Raw genomic sequence first — 24,073 nt, 5'->3', positions numbered from 1 at the left:
CGGATGAAGCAATGGGCTTCTTTGGAACTCTCAATGGGCTGTGTTCTGTTTTCATTAAGCAAATATTTAATTATAGCAATTTATTGCCAGAAATAGCACAATACATTTGGTATCGTTCAAGCTACAACAGAGATGGGAAATGTTTACTCAATTACTTTTGTTCAGTTTGTACAATGTGCTCCTCGTCAATTATGACAATTAACAAGGCTTGTCTTCAAAAAGAGAAAAGGATCTACTATGTCACCTAGGTAAATATATGCTAAAAGAAATCTCTGATAACCTTCTGTGACGGAGGAAGTTCTTCTCAGGGCTGCCTTGAATGTACAAGAATGTTTTGCTAGTTTTCCTAGTTTAATGTTTATTTATTTTTGAGAGAGAGAGAAACAGAGCGTGAGTGGGGGAGGGTCAGAGAGGGAGACACACACAGAATCCGAAGCAGGCTCCAGGTTCTGAGCCATCAGCACAAATGCAAAGCAGCGGACTCTTCTCTGATTTCAAAAAAAAGACTTGATAACATTTTATTTATAGATGAGAGTTTGTAATGATGCCTCCTGGGCCAAATACAGGCCGTACTTGTTTGCCTGTTTTGCCCCCACAATATTTGAACACACGTAGGTCTGCATGGCAACAATGAACAAGAGATGAAAAGTGGTGACTTATTTTAGGCCAAAAATGAGCAACCAGTTTCAGCTGTTTATACAAAGTCCACCTCCCCTCTTTTGTGACTTTCCCATGATAAAGCATCTGCATCTGTGACCTCTGATTTAAGTGAACAAATCAATACTTTGGCAGCTAAGTACAGATTTATTCAGTATATGGGAAAAATCTGACAGGGAATCTAAAAGATTGACAGAAAAGTAACTGATCACTTCCAATGAGTGAAAAGTTTAAGCAGGATTTTCACATCCTTGGTACCAAGACTCCTAACCACCAAAAAGGTGTGCATCTTACCTGTAGGTCTTTTTCCTCTATCTTTTTTTGGAGCAGTTCAAGGCACTTGGTGAAGTCAGTATGGTCTTGGTCAGGCGTTGATATAATCTCACATCCCTATGTGTTTAAAGAGAGAGAAAAGGTAAGAACACATAATGAAGGCAGCCTTATTATGAACAGGATCAAAAACCATAAAAGATAAGGCATCAATAGACACAGCCAGTTATGCCTGTATTATATACCCCGATCATTAGTATCATTGTCATCGTCTTTTTTTATCTCACATAACAAGACATCTTAGAAATGGTGTTAGAATATCACAATAATGGTCTGATTATGACAATCATTTTACTCAACAAAAGTGCAGCTTTATACTACATTACTGGTCTTTAAGAATCACTGCTGTGATGACATTTGAGACTAACATAAGGGCTCTAGTATAAGTATTACAAAATATATTCACAGTAAAATTACCTGAAATTAAAATGAAACTATCTCTAAAAAAAAAAAGAAAAAAAAGTCTGCATTTTTTTAAGCAGACCTCCCAAGTTCACTTACATGAATGGGAAAACTAATATTAATATTGAACTAATGATAAAACTACATTTCAAGTAAAATCATGTCTATTGTTGTATAAAATTACTTTACTGGACCTTCCTCACCCGATGTAAAAAGAAGCATGGAGAGCTACACCTGCATAAATATTTCTCTTGGATTATTTTTTGGACATAATGAAGTGAATTTATAAGGTCTTTGCCTCTTCTACACCAGATACCTAGTGAAAAACTAGGAATATATCTATATATATGAAGTCACAAAAGTGCCAGCTGGTTGGCACTCGTGAACTTTGATGGCTAGAGAAACAATATTTCTGAAATGACACTTTCTCCTCCAATGTCTTACAGAGGCAAAGGTGTATAAAACCAGAGCGTGGTGGGACTGGAGACTTCTTAATTCAGGAACGTAACAATCCGTGGTCTCTCACAAACAGCTGAGTAAGGGGAAGTTAAATATAATCCAGTATATAAAGTTGCCATTCAAAGAGTTTTCAAGGATACAAAACACCCATACTGCCTCCTAAATTATTCTAAGAACTGTTCTCAGTAGATTTAAAGATTCTTCTCAAACTTCAAGGTCTCTCTAAATGTGTCAAGTTCAGCCTGGGCTTCATTCATTTATGACTACTGTCCTACAAGGTAGCAACCAATGAAAAAATTAATTTCTCATAATTTAGAAATATGTTATACCCTAAAAGATGTATATATCATCTTTATAAAATCGTCTACATGTACTTTTCTGACCCTAAAAGAACACTGAAATTTACTATCATCACCAAGCAAGGGCATAAAGAAGTTGACTCGTCTTAGGTTAATGCTCCTAGAAAAAAGATATAGGAATATGCCAGAACCTACGGGGATGTTACCAGTGCTGAGATTAGATTGTCACCCAACCAAACTGTCACTATACTTAAAGTTCCTTGAGGACAGGAATTATGTTGCATTCATGACCATGAGTGAATGGTGTGTGGCACCAGTCTGCTACATGGTAAGGGTTTGATAAATGTTTCACTAATATTCCTGAGGAATAAAAATGTCAGCTGGCAAAGGGGGGCAGGGGGCATGTAACAGCATGGGATCTTACTGCCAAATACAGAATTTTAACAATGGGAAATCATCTATGCTCTTTTTAGTGCTGATAATACAATCACGTCAGCAAAAGGAAACACAATGAAAAAGGCAAACAGAAATAACAATAATACAAGAAACAATTAATGGACCCGTTTACCTTCACAGCTATCTTCACGGAATCAACACAGATCCATAGGAAAAATAATCGTGAATGAGAACCCAAGAAAGAATCTAGTCCCACTATAATATTTTGTAGATTAAGGAAATAAAAACAAGAGATTTTAAGGTTTAAAAAAGGTGGTTTTTTTAAAGGTTTATTTTTGAGACAGAGACAGAGCATGAGTGGGGGAAGGGCAGAGAGAGAGAGAGAGAGAGAGAGAGAGAGAGAGAGAGAGAGAGAGACACAGTATCTGAATGAGCCCCCAGGCTCTGAGCTGTCAACACAGAGCCCGACGCGGGGCTTGAACTCACGGACCATGAGATCATGACCTGAGCTGAAGTCAGACGCTTAACCAACTGAGCCACCCAGGTGCCCCTAAAAACAAGAGATTTAAGTGGACTTGCTAATCACTGGACAGCAGGGTGCAACAATGTCACATCTAGAAATCCTGTTTCTTTACTCTCAAGTGGGAGCAAATGCCTAGATATCAGACACGAAAAGGTTATAATAACATCTCCAGAGTTGGTTCCACAAGAATGGCATCATGAAAAAAGCTACCCCCGAAAAAGGAGCAAGGCTTGAATAATACCTGACTTTATCTCATCAATTTAAGACGGACACACAGAAAAGTGTAAGTCAGGACACGGAGACAGATCACCGGAACTGAAAAATTCAGACTGTATCTAAACCAAGAACTTCTAGAAACTCTGAGGTGTTGATCAGCCATCCGTAGCTTCTTGGAATCTTCCTAAATTTAAATGATTCTAATCTCATCACAGATGGGCGACAAATTCACTGGAAGCGGAAACAGCTTCAACAGCCCTCACAGGGAAGCTCGCGACACCTAGAAGGACACCTGCAAAACGGAGCACTAGCCAAAGTGCAACACCAGGCCTTTGGCCAACTAAAGATGTTTTTACTGTTTTCTGGGTCTCATGATAACACAATAAGGTCTAGAAGAGGAGACATATAAAACCAAAGAGAAATCAGCAAAATTCTGCAGAATAGGAAAAATGCAGAAATGCTATTAGATATCAAGTGAGGTTCAACTACTTTATATTAATGCTTATTTATAATTATTTATGTATAGAGTAAGGCTCAATTTACTAGAGTCAGAAGCACTGGATACTGTGAAGAATTTTACTGGATTTGATGTTTAAAAAACAAAATAAAAACTCACAGTAATCCAAGGACCTAGGAGATATAAAAGCTAGGAAATCTGGCCAAATAAGAAAGTATATCACTATTAGAAACCAAATAGATGGTTTCTATTATTAGCTTCCTAATAGATGAAGGTATACCTGACTTGAAAATATACGGAAAATTTCCAAAGCATAAACTAATAAACGTTTTAAGAACAGCTTTAACATATCAATGTTTGAGTGGAAACATTTGTTTTAACCATTACTGACTCTGATTTTTCTTAGTTGCTTAGAATATATTTTTTAGGATCCATATTATTGTTTTATAAGCCAGCAGGTGGCTCCAATCTCATTCTATGTGCTTTTCTTATGAAGTTTTTGTCATTATACAAATAGAAATTTAAACAACTCAATTCTAGTGGCGCCTGGATGACTCAGTTGGTTAGGCATCTGACTTCAGCTCAGGTCATGATGTCACAGTTCGTGGGTTCGAGCCCCACAATGGAGCCCCACACCGGGCTCTGTGCTGACAGCTCAGAGCCTGGAGCCCTCTTTGGATTCTCTGTCTCCCTCTTCTCTCTGCCCCTCCCCTGCTCATGCTTGCTCGCTCTCTCTCTCTCAAAAATAAACATAAAAAGAAAATTGAAAAAAATAACTCAATAATAGTAATAAGCTCCACTGGTGGACACACGTTTTTAAGTGGATTATTATTTTTTAATATTACACTGTTAATTTTGTTTTATATTAGAATTCAAAAGGAAAAGACTTGACTTGATGTCACGAATTTCAGTATGTGTAAATATCAAGGCTACTCTAATTTTGTTCTAACCCAAAAACAGTCTTCTGAAGATGAGAAAGCACAACGCCGCCCCTTCCCTCTAAACCCTAACCAAACACAAAAGGAAAAGCGAGGAGAACTAAGTTTGAACGAGTTTAAGGATTCTGTTCCAGTGTGTTGAATTTACTTACCACAGACTTCCTCATCAGGTCTTTCTCATCCCATAAATCAAAACCAGAAAAAGACGCATGTAAATTTAATTATAAATAAATGACCAGGGGGTCCAGTCGACTACTTTTTAGAGTGTTACTCTATGTATGCTGTTTTATTAAACTGTACTGTGTATGGAAGAAGTAGGGCTCTACCAGATACTAAAGGGCCAGTGCTAAATAAAAACATGAATATCATAATCAGTAAACATGTAAATTATAAATATGTGTGTGTCTGAGTGTGAGAAAGACAGCCAGGTAAGGGGAGGCTCCTTTTCTTCCTCTTTCCATACCGAGAAACTCCTACCCACACTTCACCACTAGCCAGTAATTGCTTGCAAGAAAGTCCGTCTTCTATTCATCCCTAGATTTCTCCTTTCTTTTTGTTGGGTAGTGGGGATAGTGTAGGCATTTGAGATCCCATTCTGCTTTTGGACTAAAACTACACTCTAAAATAGAGCCAAGTGTCAATCAAAAAGAATGAAATTGTGCCATTTGCAACTACGTGGATGGAACTGGAGGGTATTATGCTAAGCGAAATTAGTCAGAGAAAGACAAATATCATATGACTTCACTTTAAGATACAAAATAGATGAACATTAGGGAAGGGAAGCAAAAATAATATAAAAGTAGGGAGAGGGACAAAACATAAAAGACTCTTACATACAGAGAACATAATAGGGTTGCTGGATGGGTTGTGGGAGGGGGGATGGGATAAATGCTTAAGGGGCATTAAGGAATCTACTCCTGAAATCATTGTTGCACCAGATGCTAACTAACCTGGATGTAAAATAAACAATAAATAAATTTTTTTTTAAATTTAGAAACTAAAAATATAAAATAAAATAGTCAAGTGCAATACACTGGAATGAGATACCTACTCAGAAAACTGCCGATTATATTAGCTTCTGCTCCATAGAGGTATAATGAACATCCCCAAACTACAATGTCGAGAATCATATTGTAATAGAAAACATGTACTAAGAAAATGAAAGAATTCACAATATCAAGCAAATATCATGAATTCATATTAAAATGACAGGTGCCCTAAGGTTCAGGAAAACAAAACTGGAAGGTGCAGAAAGATGTAGAGAAGTTACAAATAAGGTAAATTAGGCCAGTTGCCAACATGCTGATTTAGCAGACTTGAGGAGAATGAAGACAAACAAGCAAACCTACTTAAGTAAACAAAAGCAGAACTTTACACATGAGGGAGTGAGTTCACGGAGCAAAGGAACCCAAGTGGAACACATTCCCCCCCCCCCCACACACACACGCACACACACACACACACATTCTCGTCTGGCCAATCTTTGCCTACTACTTTGGGAACTCTGGATGTCCGGTCAGGGAGGGAAGACTCAAGCCTCCTTGAGCAGCTGTCGGCACTTGCGTGTCAGTTGCAGGGACAGTACAGGTGCATTTCAAGCAGTCGACAGAAATTTGATGGACAGAATAACGATGGACGGATTAACACCGTCTCTCTCCTCATGGCACTAATGGAATGCTTCTCTAAAATACAAATGTGGATCAGCCTTAGACAATAAGCATAATACAGAAAAGCAACATTGCCAATTATTTTTCCGGGTATCATTCCACAGCTGCCATAAGAAAATCATGTAACACTTTTGTTTTAGGGCATGACTGACACAGATTCTTAAAGAGGTGACATATGCTAGTGCTTCATATGCAATTAAAGAAACTAAAATCCCACAATAACATTAACATAGTTAACATCCAATGAGGGAAGAGAATTACCAATTGTACATTAAGGCTAACAAATGAAGCACTACGAAAGTACTGCATAAGGAACTCAGAATATTTTTTTTCCTCATGTTTATTTATTTTTGAGAGAGAGAGAATGTGAGAGCATGGGGAGAAGGGGCAGAGAGTGGGAGACACAGGATCTGAAGCAGGCTGTATGCCGTCAGCACAGAGCCCAACGTGGGGCTCGAACTCGTGAACTGAGATCATGACCTGAGCTGAAGTCGGACATTTAACAGACTGAGCCATCCAGGCACCACACCCCCCCGAAATGTTTTATAATGAGTTGTAATTTATTTCTTAAGAGAAAGACAAATGACAAGGAATCAAACTGGTATCAGGGACTCAATAAAAATTTAGCAATGAACAGTTTGCAGAACATGTCCTAGAATGACAATAGCTCACTTCAGTTTCTAACACTGCCAATATCTACAGTCATAGCAAACACAAAAATGTATGCAATATATGTAATGCATGAGCCTCATCACAATAAAATCACAAATCATCTAAAAGAGATAGGTTTATGTTGAGCGTGGTATACTTACATTTTTAAAGAAAAAAGGTTTAAACAATAAGGGCTGTGCTAACTGCTTACATTAACCAAATAACTGTATTATTACATTAACCCATTTCATTATTTTATAAATAGCCTATGAGTATTAAAATATTTTATTCATATGACCAAGTAATGTTGCTACATAAACACAGTATGTCCACCTTATTACTATTAAAATATTAACCCAACTCTTCCTTCAGGCTGTGAGCCTCATGAAGGTGTCTTTCGTAACTTTTGTTCACTCTCGGATCCCCGTACAAGAACCTACCCACAGTGCATGGCAAGTGGTAAGCACTCAGTGATGAATGAAGTCACTTATAAAGTCCTGAGATAAATGATCAGTGTAGACCAGGGATCAGGAAAGTTTTCTGGAAAGGGGCAGACAGAAACTCCTTCTGGCTATGCAGGCCACAGGGCCCGTGTCCCAACCACTCACGCTGCTTTTGGATCATGAAAGATCTACAGATAATACATAAATAAATAGGAAGATTTGCATTCCAACAGAACTGAAATTTCAAATTTGAATTTCATATAATCTTCACATGCCATAAAATATTATTCTTCTTTAGATTTCTTTTTTCCCCCCAACCATTTAAAAATGTCAGAACACTTCTTAGCTTGTGAGCAATACAAAAACAGACAGTGGGCCAGATCCGCCTATGGGCTGAAGTTTGCCACCTAATCTCAGTTCCAGGACCACAATTAGTTTTTGTGACTACAATGAAACTCGCTACTCGTGCAAGGAATTTCATATAAGGAAAAAGATTCAGCCCTTTATCAAATCTTTCTGAACTCCCTTTTCCTCATCTGTAATGGAAGTAATGTGCACACCAAAACTGCGGCTGAGGGTCCATGTTCCATGCACATGAGGCCCCAGGCACAGTGATGAACACCCCAAGGGGCCACCTCAGCATTTCAGAAGAATCTCTAGAAACATCAGCTGCTGCAGTCAGATCACCGCACATCAAAGATTACTAGAGGAAGCACCATATCGTAAATATTCTCCAAAGAACTTTGTGTGGGATGCTTACTGAACTATTTTTTTTATTTTTTTAAAAAAATTTTTTTTCAACGTTTTTTATTTATTTTTGGGACAGAGAGAGACAGAGCATGAATGGGGGAGGGGCAGAGAGAGAGGGAGACACAGAATCGGAAACAGGCTCCAGGCTCCGAGCCATCAGCCCAGAGCCTGACGCGGGGCTCGAACTCACGGACCGCGAGATCGTGACCTGGCTGAAGTCGGACGCTTAACCGACTGCGCCACCCAGGCGCCCCTGAACTATTTTTTAATTTACTGACAACTCAAAGAAATTATTACAAGGCAATGAGTATCAATAATCAACCTAACTGCAAAAGACCGATGCGGAAGCCGTGCGACTGTCATTCCTGATTACTTAATTTACTGTTTGCCAATAATTTAACTAATGTAAGTTAATGAGTTTTTACATTTTACATTTAACACCTTTCAGGTGATACTATGCTGACTCCTCTAAAACTCTCTAATAGAAAAGAAAACAGATCCTTTGGGAAAAAAATCATAAGAACATATCAACTCATTTCATACACTATATCCACAGAGAGACTTGGCCTCATTAAAACAAGGAGCAAGGAGTTAAGTCTGGTGAAGGCATTCCCCAATCTGCTATTAGCTTACTCATTTTCGGTGAAGTCATTCGATGCCCATCCATCTACCCAGGACAAGAAAGGACTTGCACAAATTACCCTGAAGAGATTTTACGGGGCTCTGAGACTTCTACTGTAACTTTATGGGCTGAGTGTATAAGGTTAAGAATTCAGAAGTGTTATTTCCTCAAAGGTGCCATGCACACCAATTCTGAAAATTTATTTGGAGTGGCTTGCGTATAGCCTCTCATCTAGCATAATTAAATGCGATGTGTAGGTAGCTATAAAATCTAAGATGCTTTTCAAGAAACTAAGAATTTTCCTAACAAAATACAACCCAATTCTTCGAAAAATCAGATTATTTTAAAAGTGTCCTTTTTTTAAATTTTTTAAAATGTTTTTTATTTATTTTTGAGAGACAGAGAGAGAGAGAGAGAGAGACAGACATAGCATGAGCAGGGGAGGGGCAAGGAGAGAGAGAGACACAGACTCTGAAGCAGGCTCCAGGCTCTGAGCTGTCAGCACAGAGCCTGACGCGGGGCTCAAACTCACAGACATGACCTGAGCCGAAGTCAGGCGCTTAACAGACTGAGCCACCCAGGTGCCCCGAAAAGTGTCTTAAAATTAGAATGTTAACATTGCCACCTGCTGATAATTGTCTTCCTCATTAAATAACATTAATACAAACACATTGTTATGGGAGATATTTAGTCACTTTACGTGAATTACTGTCTTGAATCCCCACAATACCCTTTATAAGGTACACGCAATGATCACATTTAATATATTCAGATTGAAGTTTAGAGGGATTAAATACCTTGCCCAAGGTCACACAAGTGTTGAGGACATTGTATGTGATCTGAAGCCCATGCCTTTTTTTTTTTCTTTTTTAATTTCTATTTGGGAGAGAGAGAGCAAGCAAGCAAGAGCAGGGGACACGGGCAGAGGGAGGGAGGGAGAGGGAGAGGGAGAGGGAGAGGGAGAGGGAGAGGGAGAGAGAGAGAAAGAGAGACAGAGAAAGAGAGAGAGAGAGAGAGAGAGAGAGAGAGAGAATATCTTATGCAGGCTCCACACTCATTAAGGAGCCCAACATGGGGCTCAATCCCAAGACCCTGGGATCATGACCTGAACCAAAATCAAGAGTTGGACGCTCAACTGATTGAGCCACCCAGGCAGAGTTAAGAGGCCTGTACTCTTAACCATGCTTTGTACTCTACCCTGCTTATTTAAACCTTGGGTATTTTGGCAGCTTTAAGCAGAAAAATTGCTTTATAATTTATTCTGAACCTTGATTTTGTTGGTTTTCTCCAGTTTTAAATACCTGGAAATGCTTTAACTCTCAGCAGACATGACTCCCGCCTGACTCCAGGCTACTTCCATAGTTAGCCCAAAGCTTAGATATCTCGGAGGCCTCAGACATCTGAGAATGGGCAATGAATGCTTAGCGATCTCTCTCTCCTTTGTTCTGTTTTCCTAACATATAATATCATCATATAATATCATCACTATGCTTATCATTATATTCACAATTCGCTTTTTCTTCAGCTATTAAACTTACCCTTATGATCAATATCTTTGTATATAAGTGTTTATTTCAGTTTATTATCTTAGGTTACTAGAAAATGAAATCACTGGGAAAAATCTAAGAAAAATTTTCGTGATCTTTGATATACACACTGCCAGAGTGCTTTCGTTTCTAGGAAGGACATAAAAATACATATTCCCACTAGCAGTATAGGAGGGCAAAGAGTTTCTTCTTTTAAAATGTAAAAGAAGGGGCGCCTGGGTGGCTCAGTCGGTTAAGCGTCCAACTTCAGCCCAGATCATGATCTCACAGCTCTTGGGATCGAGCCCTGCGTCAGCCTCTGTGCTGACAGACAGCTCAGAGCCTGGAGCCTGCTTCGGATTCTGTGTATCCTTCTCTCTGTGTTCCTCCCCTGCTCATGCTCTGTCTCTCCCATTCTCAAAAATACATAAAGATTTTTAAAAATTTTAAATATACTAGTAGGAAAGATAATTCATCACCAATTTCTTACTGTGAATTAATTTAATTGCTGTACTTGCTTCTTAATAGCAAAGAGAAGTCATTTTCCTTAAGGGGACATCCATGGGAGAGCAAGGAAAAGAAAGGATAATCCTGGACTGTGAAGCAGGAATGAGGCTGGAGGTGGTTCATTAGGTCAAGGAATGAAGGGATGAAGGACAGTATGAACGAAACGGACATTTCTGGAAGGGGAGATAGGTGTCCATCAATACCGTCTAGGAAGGGAGGCAAGAAGCTACATCAGAGATGATCTTTCAAGTTGGCTCTGAAAACGTGAAATAACTTACTATCCCATCATATTAGACTACTGATGTGGATTTTTCTGTAAATAAGCAATGATAAGAGTTTTTCTGACTCTTAAAATTCTGGGTCCCACATATTTTATTATCCCCTATTTACTGCTGAAGTTGCCTCTCTTGTTGTATGTAAGCCTGATACACAGTTGGAAATATTTGGGGCAGATATATTCAAGAGTATTCTAAAAATTGAGTATGTTAAAGTATTAATAATGAGTTTCCATAATCGGTCATTAAACTGAACTGACCAGAATTCTGTAATAAGAAACTGCCTGCCAGATTAAGAGCATGGCAGGCAGACGGCAAAATGACATATACTCTGGATTATCAAAAATACAGTTCTAAAATTAGCCCAAACTTGTTCTCTAGATAAAGCCACTCAGAATCTAAATGATCTATGTTCCTTGATATAGGTATTAAAATTGTCCTCTACTCTGTAGAAATGTAATCACAAAATAACCATTTCCCACTTTCCTTTTGTACAAAGCATACTATGGTAGATTGCTCCTTCCATTTACCAACCTTCTAAAAACATTTTTCACTTTTCAACTAAAAAAGATTTTTTTATCCTCAAATGACAGCATATGAGTAATGATTTCTTCAGCAAGAATGTCACATAGTTACACTCTTAAAAACCCTAAGTAACAGGTTGCCTGATATAATTTAGTGTTCTCCTTCTGGTTTTCTAGATCATGCACAAAAGAAAAGAATAAATGCAATTTAACCTTGTCTCAATTCTCCATTCAATCCCAAACATAAAGAGACATTCTAATCTAGTGCAATCTTCACTGCCCTGGGTGTTTGTTATAAAATAACCTTTCCTTTCAACATGGCATTGAATAAAAACTATAGCGTTACAAACAACAAAGTCACTAGTTCCATTAACGGAAGTCAAAAGTTTTTTTAGAACAGCATAGGGTCTTAAATGATGGCTTTCTTCCTAAAGGCAGAGCCAGAGTTCTTTTGGAAGAGAGTGCCCTAAAGTGTTAATATAGCAGGCTTCAGACTGTTATCCTAAAAAAGGTTTGCCCGCGAGGTTGGCCCTTGGCTCACATCTGAGAACTTGAATGGTAAACAGTTCCCTATACTTAAAAGAAAAAAACAATTTTTTTAAAGCTAGCAGTGGCTCACTGGGCCTAACCTGCTTATTCAATGTGGTTTATGCTGAGCTCCTGCTTGTTTTCTTCCTGGGAGTCTGGAATTTTGACACAGGCTGTGCAGAGGGTGTAGGTGCCCTATATTGGTGGCCCAGTAAAATTTGGGGCCTTGAGCTCCCCTGGTGACCATACCTCACACGTATGGTCACAATTTGATTAAGCACATCTTGTGTGACTCCACTGGGAAAGAACTCTTGAACTAGTGACTGGCTTTCTCTAGACCTTGTCCCCATGTCCCCCTTTTCCCTTTGCTTATTCTACTTTGTATCGTTTCACTTTAATAAATCACAGCCATGACTATCATCAAAAAAAAAAAAAAGAAAAGAAAAGAAAAACGAGCACTGGTGAGGGTGTGGAGAAAAGGGAACCCTCCTGCACCATTAGTGGGAATATAAATTGGTGCAGCCTCTGCGGAAAATAGTATGGAAGCTCCTCAAATAATTAGAAATAGAATTACTATGTACTCCAGTAATTCTACTTCTAGGTATGCACCCAAAGAAAACAAAAACACTAATGTGAAAAGAGATAAACACCCCTATGTTAATTGCTACTTTATTCACAACAGCCAAGGTTATGGAAGCAACGTAAGTGTTCGTGGATGGAGGCATGGGTAAAGAAACGTGGCATATTTATACAAGAGAATGTTACTCAGCCATAAAAACAAATGGAATCTTGCCATTTGCAACAACACGGATGGACATTGAGGGGATCATGCCAAGTGAAATAAGTCAAAGACAAGTATCACATGATTTCACTTATAGGGGGAATCTATAAAACAAATGAACAAAACCAGAAAAAGAATCATCAATACAGAGAAGAAACTGGTAGTTGCCAGAGGCGACAAGGTAGGGAGATGGGCAGAACAGGTGAAGGGGATTAGAGCCACAAACGTATCCAGTATTGAAATAAATAAATCATGGGGCTGAAAACTACAGCACAGGGAAGATAGTCAATAATACGATCATAACTTTGTATGGTGACAGATGGTAACTATACTTATCATGGTGATCTCCGCCTGATGATACAATTGTCCAATCACTATGTTGTACACCGGGAATTAATATAACATTACATGTCAACTATGCTTCAAAAAATCACAGCCATGAGTAGGACTACACAACAAGTCCTGTGAGTCAGTTCTCCTAGTGAATCACCCAACTTGGGGGGTGGTCGTGGAAACCCCCAAAACAAACCGCTAGAGAGACACTTCCTCAATTAGGATGTTTGGATAAGCTTCTATTTTATCACATTCCTGTACACACCTAGACCCAGAGATCTGCTCTTGGCCTGGGTGCTGTTACTTCACAACCACTCTGTACATGCTAAAGAAAGAATGAGCCTCACCAGGGCTCTCTGTCAAGTAGCCCCAAAAAGCAAGGACACAAGGGGGCAGGACGGGCAGCCTGAAGGTAGCCTAGTTGGGTACTATTTCTCAATTACATAGAACAAAGTAGAACCAAGAAAGGAAAATTAAATGCCACAGAGAGAACTTCCTCAGCACATGACCTCACTTTGCTTTGAGAAAACTCCCTTTCAACTAGAGCGTTATAGCATAGTGGTTAGAAAACTGGATTCTGGGGCCAGAATGTCTGTTGGACCCCACTTCAACCATTTCTTAGCTGCTTATATTTGGGCAAGTTGCATAATCTCTTTGTGCTTCTGTCATCTGTAAAGTGTGTCCAAGAGTCCTGACCTGATAAAGTTTGCTGCAAAGATAAATGCATTTATCATTGCAAGTATCTATAAAATGTTTGGCATATTGGAAGCACTTTAAAATCATTGGTGGCATTTACTATTATTTTGAAAGTCAGTTTGATTATTTTTTCCCATCAACTTTTAAAAGTAGAGAAAACATGAAACAAGATTATAAATGGCCAAATACACTTTAGTCTCGCTGGAAGCCAACGTGCACTAGGTGTTGGTAGGTCAAGGGTAAGTGTTCTGTGGTCAAACTCATTTGAGAAAAAGGAAGGCAAACAAAATTAAGATTTTTGGCAGACTTCCTTAAAATGATATTGCCCATGGTGAATTTTCAAAAGGGGCACACAGAATGTCAAATTTCACAAATCCATTTGATCAAGGCAATCTTTTTTGTATTAAGTGCTGTGTGGTGCTAGAGGTTGCTGTCTTCTAAAATTTTTTTTAATGTTTATTAATTATAGAGAGACATAGAGAGACAGAGCAAGAGCATGGGAGGGGCAGAGAAAGGGCGAGACACAGAATCCAAAGCAGGCTCCACGCTCCGAGCTGTCAGCACAGAGCATGACACAGGGCTCGAACTCACAAACCACGAGATCATGACCTGAGCCGAAGTCGGGCGCCCAACCGACTGAGCCACCCAGGCACCCCATGTACTCTTCTAAAAGCAGGATAACTGCTTCATATCAACTGTAATGAGAGCCTACCACCTACTCGGGGAACCAGGATTAGTCACCCCCGGATGTCAGTTTGCAGAAGATCATGTACTAACAGAGATTGAGGAGGAAAATTATGACAAAATTATTTATATCAAGCTCAGCAAGACAAGTACAAAGGAGGGAATCCCAACAGATATTATGGGCAAGGAGCCCAGAAGGGGAAAGGGATGGAGCAGGGGGGTCCCATGAACCACATGAATGAATGGAGGGAGACCGAGTCCAGAGGCCGTGGAGAACACAGGCGGGCAGGCAGGGTGAGGTCATTTGTGAGGCACTTAGGAGTTCTTTAAACAGTTATAAATGCCTTAAATATGTTAAACAAATCCAAACAAAACAGGCTTTGAAAAATGTCGACAATTTATAATAACGTCAATTTGAAGGGACTATGATTGAGGAAAGCATTAAGAATTAAAGTGGATTGGAGACAGTTTCACTTAATGTCCCCTGCCTGTCTCATCGTTCCCTCGGTGAGATGCTAATAAGGATGAGCTCACTGGTTTTAAGAATATGAAGTGAAGAACCTGTCACTCAGTTGTCAATGGAAACTGCCTATGGTTCCCTTAACAAAGCCTTTCTACCTCAACATATGTTCATTAGTCTTCAAGGGGAGCCTAAGAATTTACTGTACTCAGGGTTTTTGTTTTATTTTTTATTTTTTAATTTTTTTTAACGTTTATTTATTTTTGAGACAGAGAGAGACAGAGCATGAATGGGGGAGGGGCAGAGAGAGAGGGAGACACAGAATCCAAAGCAGGCTCCAGGCTCCGAGCTGTCAGCACAGAGCCTGACGTGGGGCTGGAACCCACAAACCGTGAGATCATGACCTGAGCCAAAGTCGGACACTCAACTGACTGAGACACCCAAGTGCCCTAAAAAGCTGATTTTGTTTTTTATTTCTTTTTTAGGTTTTTAATATTTATTTTTGAGAGACAGAGAGAGAGAGGGAGAGTGAGTGTGTGTGTGTGTGTGTGTGTGTGTGTGTGTGTGTGTGTGTGTGTGTGAGAATGGAGGAGGAGCAGAGAGAGAGGGAGACACAGAATCTGAAGCAGGCTCCAGGCTCCGAGCCATCAGCCCAGAGCCCGACGCGGGGCTCAAACTCATGGACCATGAGATCGTGACCTGAGTCGAAGTCGGACGTTTAACCGACTGAGCCACCCAGGCGCCCCTGTTTTATTTTTTTAAAGAAATATACCAGTCAATGGAGTTGAGCTTTATATATTTATACAGTTTCCTCTGTCTGGCATAACAGTCAAACTTGCCAACGGCTTACAATTTCTAACAGTCCAGTCTGCCATCTCTAAATTGATTTCACCACATCTAAAAGTTGTTGGCACGTGGCTGGGCAGAAGTGGGAAAGAGATACAGCTCCAAGGAGAAAATAGTGAGATTTATGAAATTACGTAGATCAATAAAGATGTGGTTGTTTTATTTTGTTTTCTTAATGTTTATTTATTTTGAGAGAAAGAGAGAGAGAGAGAAAGGGTGGGGCAGGGAGAGAGAGCACACACGCAGGGGAGGGGCAGAGAGAGCAGAGTGAGAATTCCAAGCAGCGTCCACGCCGTGAAGATCCTGACTCAGGGCTCAAACTCACAGACTGTGAGATCATGACATGAGCTGAAATCAAGAGTTGGACACTTAACCAACTCAACCACCCAGGCGCCCCAATAAAGATGTTTGTAACTGGAGATTAAAAACATCTGGGGGCGCCTGGGTGGCGCAGTCGGTTAAGCGTCCGACTTCAGCCAGGTCACGATCTCGCGGTCCGTGAGTTCGAGCCCCGCGTCAGGCTCTGGGCTGATGGCTCGGAGCCTGGAGCCTGTTTCCGATTCTGTGTCTCCCTCTCTCTCTGCCCCTCCCCCATTCATGCTCTGTCTCTCTCTGTCCCAAAAATAAATAAAAAAATAAATAAAAACATCTGTGGAGATTCCGTGACATTTCAATAGACCTGGACCCAAGCAATTATCAAACTGAAAAGGATATTTTCAATAATTTTTATTCTGATTGATTAAATCTAGGTTCATAAATTGTATACTTACAGAAATAAATGGATTGGTATCTTTTGAAAGGCAGTAGTTACTAAAAAAAAAAAAAGCTCTAGAAAGTAAAACGAAATACTACGGCCTTATATTAAAATACTTCTTTAGCACTTTCAGAATACTGCCACGTGTATAACATTATTTGTTCATTATTACAAGTCTATGAGAAAGTCAGGGCTGACTTAATTTCACATGCCTTAGGAAGACTTCCATATGTGTACGTGAACAACTCAAAACATAATTTGCACAGCTAGTTCAAGAAAATATAATGACTTTATTATTTGTAAACATCTAAAAACTAAAACCACACGCTACTAATGGCCAAGACTAGGTGGTAGTCAGCCGACTTCTCTGAGTTCTAAACTTACCTGTATCTGCCGTCCCAACTACTTGAGAATCAATGTCCTCATCTTTAAATTGGGATTACTACACTAGCATTTCTTGCTTAACATTGGTAGTCTACTTATGAAAAATGAGACATTCTATTCAAAGGTCAATGAGAAGTCAATTTCTTATTATTCTGACTGGAAAAAGTTATATTCAAACCCGAATTCCTGGTCCCCCCAGATATAACAGAAATATTTGAGGTAACAGCCATTAAGATGAGATGTAAAATGATAAGCAATTTTCTATTATATGTAACATTTCTTATATATTTATCAAAAGGAGCACAGGTTTAAAAAGTTTATACATACTACCCTTGTCTTTTAAGAGTAGACTTCAAAACTTTGAATATGGCCATGCTGGTGTTAGAGGACTGTGGGAAAACATCAAAAACAGTGATTTAGGGGCACCTGGGTGGTTCAGTCAGTTAGGCATTTGGCTTTGGCTCAGGTCATGATCTCACAGCTTGTGGGTTTGAGCCCCATGTCGGTCTCTGTGCTGGTGGCATAGAGCCTGCTTGGGATTCTCTCTCTCCCTCTCACTCTCAGTCTCTCTGCCCCCTTCCCTACCTGTGCTGTCTCTATCTCTCTGAAAATAAATTAGTAAACATTAAAAAATTGATTGAATACAAGACATTCTTCAATAATTCCTTTATTTGCTGAAAAAATAAACTTTCCTCAGTTCTGAGGAAGATATAATGAAAGCCAAGGAGACCGTATGTCTGGATCTCTATCTCTGCTCCTGAATTTACAGTTCTGGTACATTCAGAATAGTCTAGAATAATAGCCTGGTAGCCTAGAATAATCTTGTTATGTCTGTAATAGCAAATTGGTGTTTTAGCATCAACTCAACCTTCCTGTTAGTCTCATTTCATCATATACACCAGGGTTCATTGTATCTTTTCAATCAAGTTCTACTGTGGCTTTACCAGTAGACCCACACGATGTTGTGTATTTCTGATCACTGTTTGATACCATATTGTGTTATTCCGGGACTTGCAAGGATTAACAGAGAAGATAAAACCAGAACTTGAATCTAGAGCCCTATTCCTGACTACAACTAGAGTCATTTTCACCACACGGTCTGAAACATGGTCTTCTGTTTATAGCCACACTTTCTGGAATGCCAAAATACTCATTTGTAGCACAAAGGAAGACATTCATAGACTTAGAGGCTACCCATGCCCTTGCTAATTTTCTATTACCAAATCGATTTGGTTCTTCAATGCTCTATCTTGGCTCAATCCTAGGGCCTATTAGGGGCTTTTATGTAACTTAATAATTGATCAGTTTGTTTGGTCATTCTTGGTCTGGCCCAACTACTGCCACCTCAGAGTTGAGGGTAGGAGTGAGTGACAAGATAGAAATGTGAACACACTGACTGTTACCACTTTGACGGTGACACTGGCATTCATTCCCACGGATACTAAATACCTTGTGCAACCAACTTGCCCAACGGGCCAAAGATACAGAGTGTTGAAAACCAGTAGTATTAGCTGAATCCCAGTTTTTTATAGAAAACATGGATATTGACCCAAGAGCTGCCTCTGACTGGCTCTACCATTTTCTTTTGAGTCATTTAAACTTTATGGGCCTGTTTTTTCATCAGGAAACTGAGCTACATAACATTGCTTAATTTTTTATTGTATTTAAATTTTTTTAATGTTTATTTATTTTTGAGAGAGAGCAAGCGTGTGAGTAGGAGAGGGGCAGAGAGAGAGAGACAGAGACAGAGACATAGACAGGGAGACAGAATTTGAAGCAGGCTCCAGGCTCTGAGCTGTCAGCACAGAACCTGATGCGGGGCTCGAACACACGAACCGCGAGATCACGACCTGAGCCGAAGTCAGATGCTTAAGCGACTGAGCCTAATAATTTAGGCACCCCTAATTATTGTGCAATTTTATCATTATATTTACCATATATTTACTTCTATCCTACACACCTACATATCTGCAAAAACCTTGTTATTCTTTGGCTTTTTAAGGCATTTAAAATACAGCAACCAGTTCTTTAATCTCCTGATATGAAGGAAACATCCTTAAAAATCCCCCTTCCTATATCTAGTGAAGACACCATAGACTATACGTCAATCAAAGCGTCTAGGGAGTTACAGGAGATAACAGCTTCTTCAAAAGTTCTCAAGAAACTGAAATAAATGTGGGCATGACTGACTGGATAATTAAGAAGGTTGAAATAGGTGATTCTAGCCTTCAGTCAAGGCACACTGACTGAGTCAGAAAGTAATAAATAAACATAAAAATATCAAGGGGAAAATCTGTAAGAGACATTCCTCATTCTGAGCTAATATTCATGAACCATGCAAGGAAGAACTGAGCCAGCACAGAGAAACACAAAGATTTTGTAGCTCTATCTGAAAAGGAAAGTTTTATGGAATAAATTCAGATAGGCCTACCCTATGCATTCCTATGGGCCATATAGAATTAAGTGATGGACCAGAGCTTGCCCCCAACTTGTCTAAATCCCAAAGGAATAAATAATTAAGGGCTATGAACATAAAGACTAGTGTTTTGGTTGTTGAATGTAACTTTGCTTGAAGCAGGTTATGCATGTAAAGAATCAAACAGCGAATTCTAAAAGGCTAAGTCTTCTTCTTCCTTCTTATATATAAAGACCAAGAATGTATTATGACATCACGAAAACAACTTTGCCACTGCCTAACACTCAGGCTTTGTCAGAACAAAGTCAGTAAGATGGTGTGGTAATCAGCCTCCAAGATGGCTACCAAGGATTCCTGCCATCTGGTGTTGACCACCTTGTGGAATCTGATCCCATTGTACCAGAGGTGGTCTGTGTGACTAACGGCACCTGGCAGAAGAGATGGTAAGATGGTGAATCACTGCTGAAGTTCGGTCATAAAAAAGATAGCTACTTCTGTCCTGGGCTGGCTGTCTTGTATGTCCTTCCCTTCTCCTTGCCATGGTGTGAGCAGCCCAGTGGCAAAGAACTGATGCCTCCAATCAAGAACCAGTGACAAATAATAGCCCAGGAGATCAGTCCACAACCACGAGTAATCTTAAAAGAGAATTCTGTAGCCCCAGTGGAGCCTTGAGATGACTGAAAATCCCAGCTCATGAGAAACCTTGAGCCAGAAGCACCAAGTTAACTGACTTCCATATTATATTCCTCACCTGGAGGAAGTATGGGAGATAAAAACAGTTTGCTGTTCTTAATTGCTAAATGTTAGGATAATTTATTCCACAACAGACAACTGATAAAGATGGCAAGATGTGGGATATATTATTTAAAAGCTGACAAATCAAGTACTTTATATTTTAGGATTCTCAGAAATAAAGCAGGCAGACCAATTTCAAGTTTTATATAATCATGTAACGCTGGGTTTTTCGATAAGTCAAAGACATATCTACTGGGGGAAAATTGTGTGAGTAAATGTTGGCTACAAAACGCACTTTAAGATTTTAACAAACCTTTAGCGTTCTAAATTTCTTTTTTTACTTTCTTTACTAGAGCCCCAGTTTCAGCTGCACTGAAAACCCAGATCAGGTGGGGTGGGAGGAGTGTATTTGAAAGCAGAGATAACCTTCTTTTGTTTGTAAAAGAGCAGCTTCAATACTGCTTAAATTGGAGATAATGGCTTATAAGAATCGTGAGACGCTGCATTAACTTGTTGTCATTAGCATCATTATTAACACTGTAGCTAAACACTCACCATGTGTTGTACAGGGCACATTAGCTACATAAAAGACATCACTGGTACCCTCTGGGAACAGATCAGAAGTGAGTTCCCATATATACTTGAAAAAACTGGATTGTACTAAACCAGTTTGTTAACTACGCAATGAAGGAATTAGAAAATGAGCTATGCTTACTTTAAAAATGATATCTTAACACATATAAATTAGCTTTGAAGTTAAAAGATTGAAGTAGGAAATATAAGAGAAATTCATCAAATAGTAAGAAGTCAAAACTTTCCTTTATGCTTGACTGCAGTAAGAAATTAAGAGGCTGGCTTCCCCTTATTTCCTGTTACTTCCCCCATCCTGGATAGGAATCATCAGATGGACATTTCCAGTTGTTGCAAGCCAGCAGCATTTCAGAGAGGAGGAGGAAAGTCACATCTGGCCAGATCTTCAACGTGTTTCTAAGTCTGTTTGTCCCTGCCTCTCCTGCTGTTTCTTCTGCTTCCAAAAATATGATTAACGTCTATGAATTTATAACACTCTGCATTGTAAGCAAGGCTGAGGGCTGTCCATCCCAACGAGGGTGAGGTATGGAGTTAATGAGAAGTGAGACTGGGGAATGAACAGAAAGATGCCAATGTTAAAGTAATTGAGCATGAATATCAAACGCTGACTTGGGAACAGTCTTCATTTGCTGATAGAGAGTCTGATCAGCTGGTGGGCAGAGGGAACAAGCACAGACCCGCATTCGCAGCCGGCCCCAGAAATTCCCTATCACCACGGCGAATGCATTATAACCTGGCGACCTCTGTGTCCCCATCTGCAATCAAGTGTTTTCTTTTTCCCCTTATTTCCTTCCCTCCCTCCCTATTTCTTTCCTTCCTATGAAAGGTTTCCTCCCTTCTTTCTGAATTGATCTCATCCGTCCCCAAGCCTCATAAAGAATTTAAATTTTTGTGGTGGTAACTGCTGTTTTTTTACAAACACGTAGGACTTGCTAATGCAAGTTCAGAATAACACAGATAACGGTGTGCGGCAAGAATTGTTGAGGCTATAATTTTTATTTTAAAAACTCTGCATTGTCCTCTAAAACCAGCGAAAGTTCAAATGATCAATTACCGCAATACACTCCTACGTGTCTTCTTTCATTTTCAATTAGATCATTTATAAGGGACAAGGATCTCTGGAATATTTGCACAATAGGAATGATAACACAAACACGTTAATAAGCTGTATGTCATTATTAATTTCAAGCTGTAATGAACAGTTTCATTGAGAACAGAGTAATAATAGTTTCAAGAAAACTAAATATTACAGAAAAAACTATGGTTCTCAAATTCTGGGACACGTAATTATGCATTTTTATGAAAATTCAGTTTGCAAGGATGTTTTTATTAGTTTACAATGCAAAAAAATCGATAAAACTTAAATATATATAAATTGGGAATTGGTTAAATTAAATATAGTGGACTCCAAACTTAAATATAAATAAATTGGGAATTGGTTAAATTAAATACACTGGACTCATTAAAGGAAATTAAAAATGATTTGTGAAAAATATTATTAACTAATGAGGTTGTAGGCAAGAGTATTAAATGAGCCTATTATTAAATGAGCCTACATAAACGATAAACTCATTTAAAATATATATGCTTAAAGGACTAAGCATTCACGATCATCTGATGGTGACAGAATTTCTAAGACTGGGTTTCCACTTGTCATTTCTAAATTTTTATTTAAATGTGCATTACAATTGCTATAATTTTTTTTTTAATAACCAGTTTGTGGGGCGCCTGGGTGGCGCAGTCGGTTAAGCGTCCGACTTCAGCCAGGTCACGATCTCGCGGTCCGTGAGTTCGAGCCCCGTGTCGGGCTCTGGGCTGATGGCTCGGAGCCTGGAGCCTGTTTCCGATTCTGTGTCTCCCTCTCTCTGCCCCTCCCCCGTTCATGCTCTGTCTCTCTCTGTCCCAAAAATAAAAATAAAAAAAAAACGTTGAAAAAAAAAAAAATTAAAAAAAAAAAAAAATAAATAAATAACCAGTTTGTAAACCCCTATGCATACGTCAAGGACATCAGAAAGAACACAGGAAAAGCAATCATAAGAGATCTTAAATATAAAAAGAGTTTATAGTTTACCTTAACAGCATAATATTCTTTAACTTCAGGCCTAATAGAATCAAAGTCTCCACTGATGAATTCAGGCAAAAAGCTGAAAGAAAGAGTTCCAAGTAAGTCAACTAATTAAGACTACTTTTGGTTATCCTTGAAAAACTACCCCAATAGGATGTCTTATGCTCTTGGTTTCTATATGGTATGTTTAAGAGTAACTCTACATAATTCATCAAGTTAGTCACACTATCAGTCAATATTTATCCTGCTTTAAAAAATAGAGATTAAAGAAGATTATTGGTTTGAAAAAGTCCCAGTTCAAAAACCCTAACATCACGACCCCATCTTTATATATTACTTTCTACATATATACAAACTTTTACATTATTGTGCCCTCACACAAGTCCACAACTTCAACAAATTTAAACTGACGAGGAAGAGGATTAGGCATTCCCTTTAGAGCCGGAATCAGTTCAGACACATTTTCCAAATATCCTATTGACACATTTCTAGGAACAGGAGGCTTCCAGACAAGTTTGAAATACTACACAAGTCAGTTACTAGACAGAGGGAGAGAATTCCCCAAGGTAAAAGTTTTTAATTACATCATGAGTATCTTATTTCTCTTCTCTACCATTTACATTTTTTCAGAATTCATCCAGAAAGCCTACCTCACTCTACATACATTGCCATCGTTTACTTTACATAAAACATTCACATGACCTGGTAGAATTTCTTCCCAGTGTGGAAAAATTAAGCTTCCTTGGATTTATCAGTGCTCTAACAAAAAGCCCTAGCCTCCTGAGTCTCTAAAATATATATAATGTAAAGAAGGGAATGTTTACTTTCATCCCACAGATATATTCTTCTTTTCACACACCATGAGAATTAGATCTGCCGACATTTATCTAACTGTTCTGATTCAAAAGAATAATAAAACTTCTGTGTGTCTTTTCAAGGGGGCCAAGTCGCTATATCATGGACTAGATCTCTGGCTAAATGGAGACTAAAGTTTCATTTCGCTAAGTATTACATGTCAAAAGAGTTGAAGCCCCAGGACTTGGAGACATCTTTAAATCATAAAAGCCAAGACAGAGGCTCCCAGAGAGATTTTACTGACATACCAGTGGGGTGGGGCTTAGGATTCAGGGTCATCAAATTTCCACAGAGACTCTTGCA

The 24,073-nt window shown here is 39.1% G+C and overlaps 1 protein-coding gene across 12 annotated transcripts in view; it reads right to left on the bottom strand.

Annotated features, from left to right (window-relative positions):
- TPK1 (thiamin pyrophosphokinase 1) overlaps nt 1–24,073 on the bottom strand; it is a 354,405-nt gene that overhangs the window by 163,253 nt on the left and 167,079 nt on the right. For all 12 annotated transcript variants that reach the window (XM_058723961.1, XM_058723966.1, XM_058723964.1 and 9 more), the window contains 2 exons: nt 22,922–22,994; nt 952–1,047 (listed from right to left, as the gene is read on the bottom strand). In XM_058723961.1, the coding sequence (XP_058579944.1) occupies nt 952–1,047; nt 22,922–22,994 (169 nt within the window). The remainder of the gene's footprint in view (nt 1–951; nt 1,048–22,921; nt 22,995–24,073) is intronic.

This window comes from Neofelis nebulosa, chromosome 4 (genome assembly GCF_028018385.1).
Source record: "Neofelis nebulosa isolate mNeoNeb1 chromosome 4, mNeoNeb1.pri, whole genome shotgun sequence".
Classification (NCBI taxonomy): domain Eukaryota; kingdom Metazoa; phylum Chordata; class Mammalia; order Carnivora; family Felidae; genus Neofelis; species Neofelis nebulosa.
The sequence above is the reverse complement of the archived record's forward strand: the minus strand, read 5'-3'. Positions and strand labels throughout refer to the sequence as shown.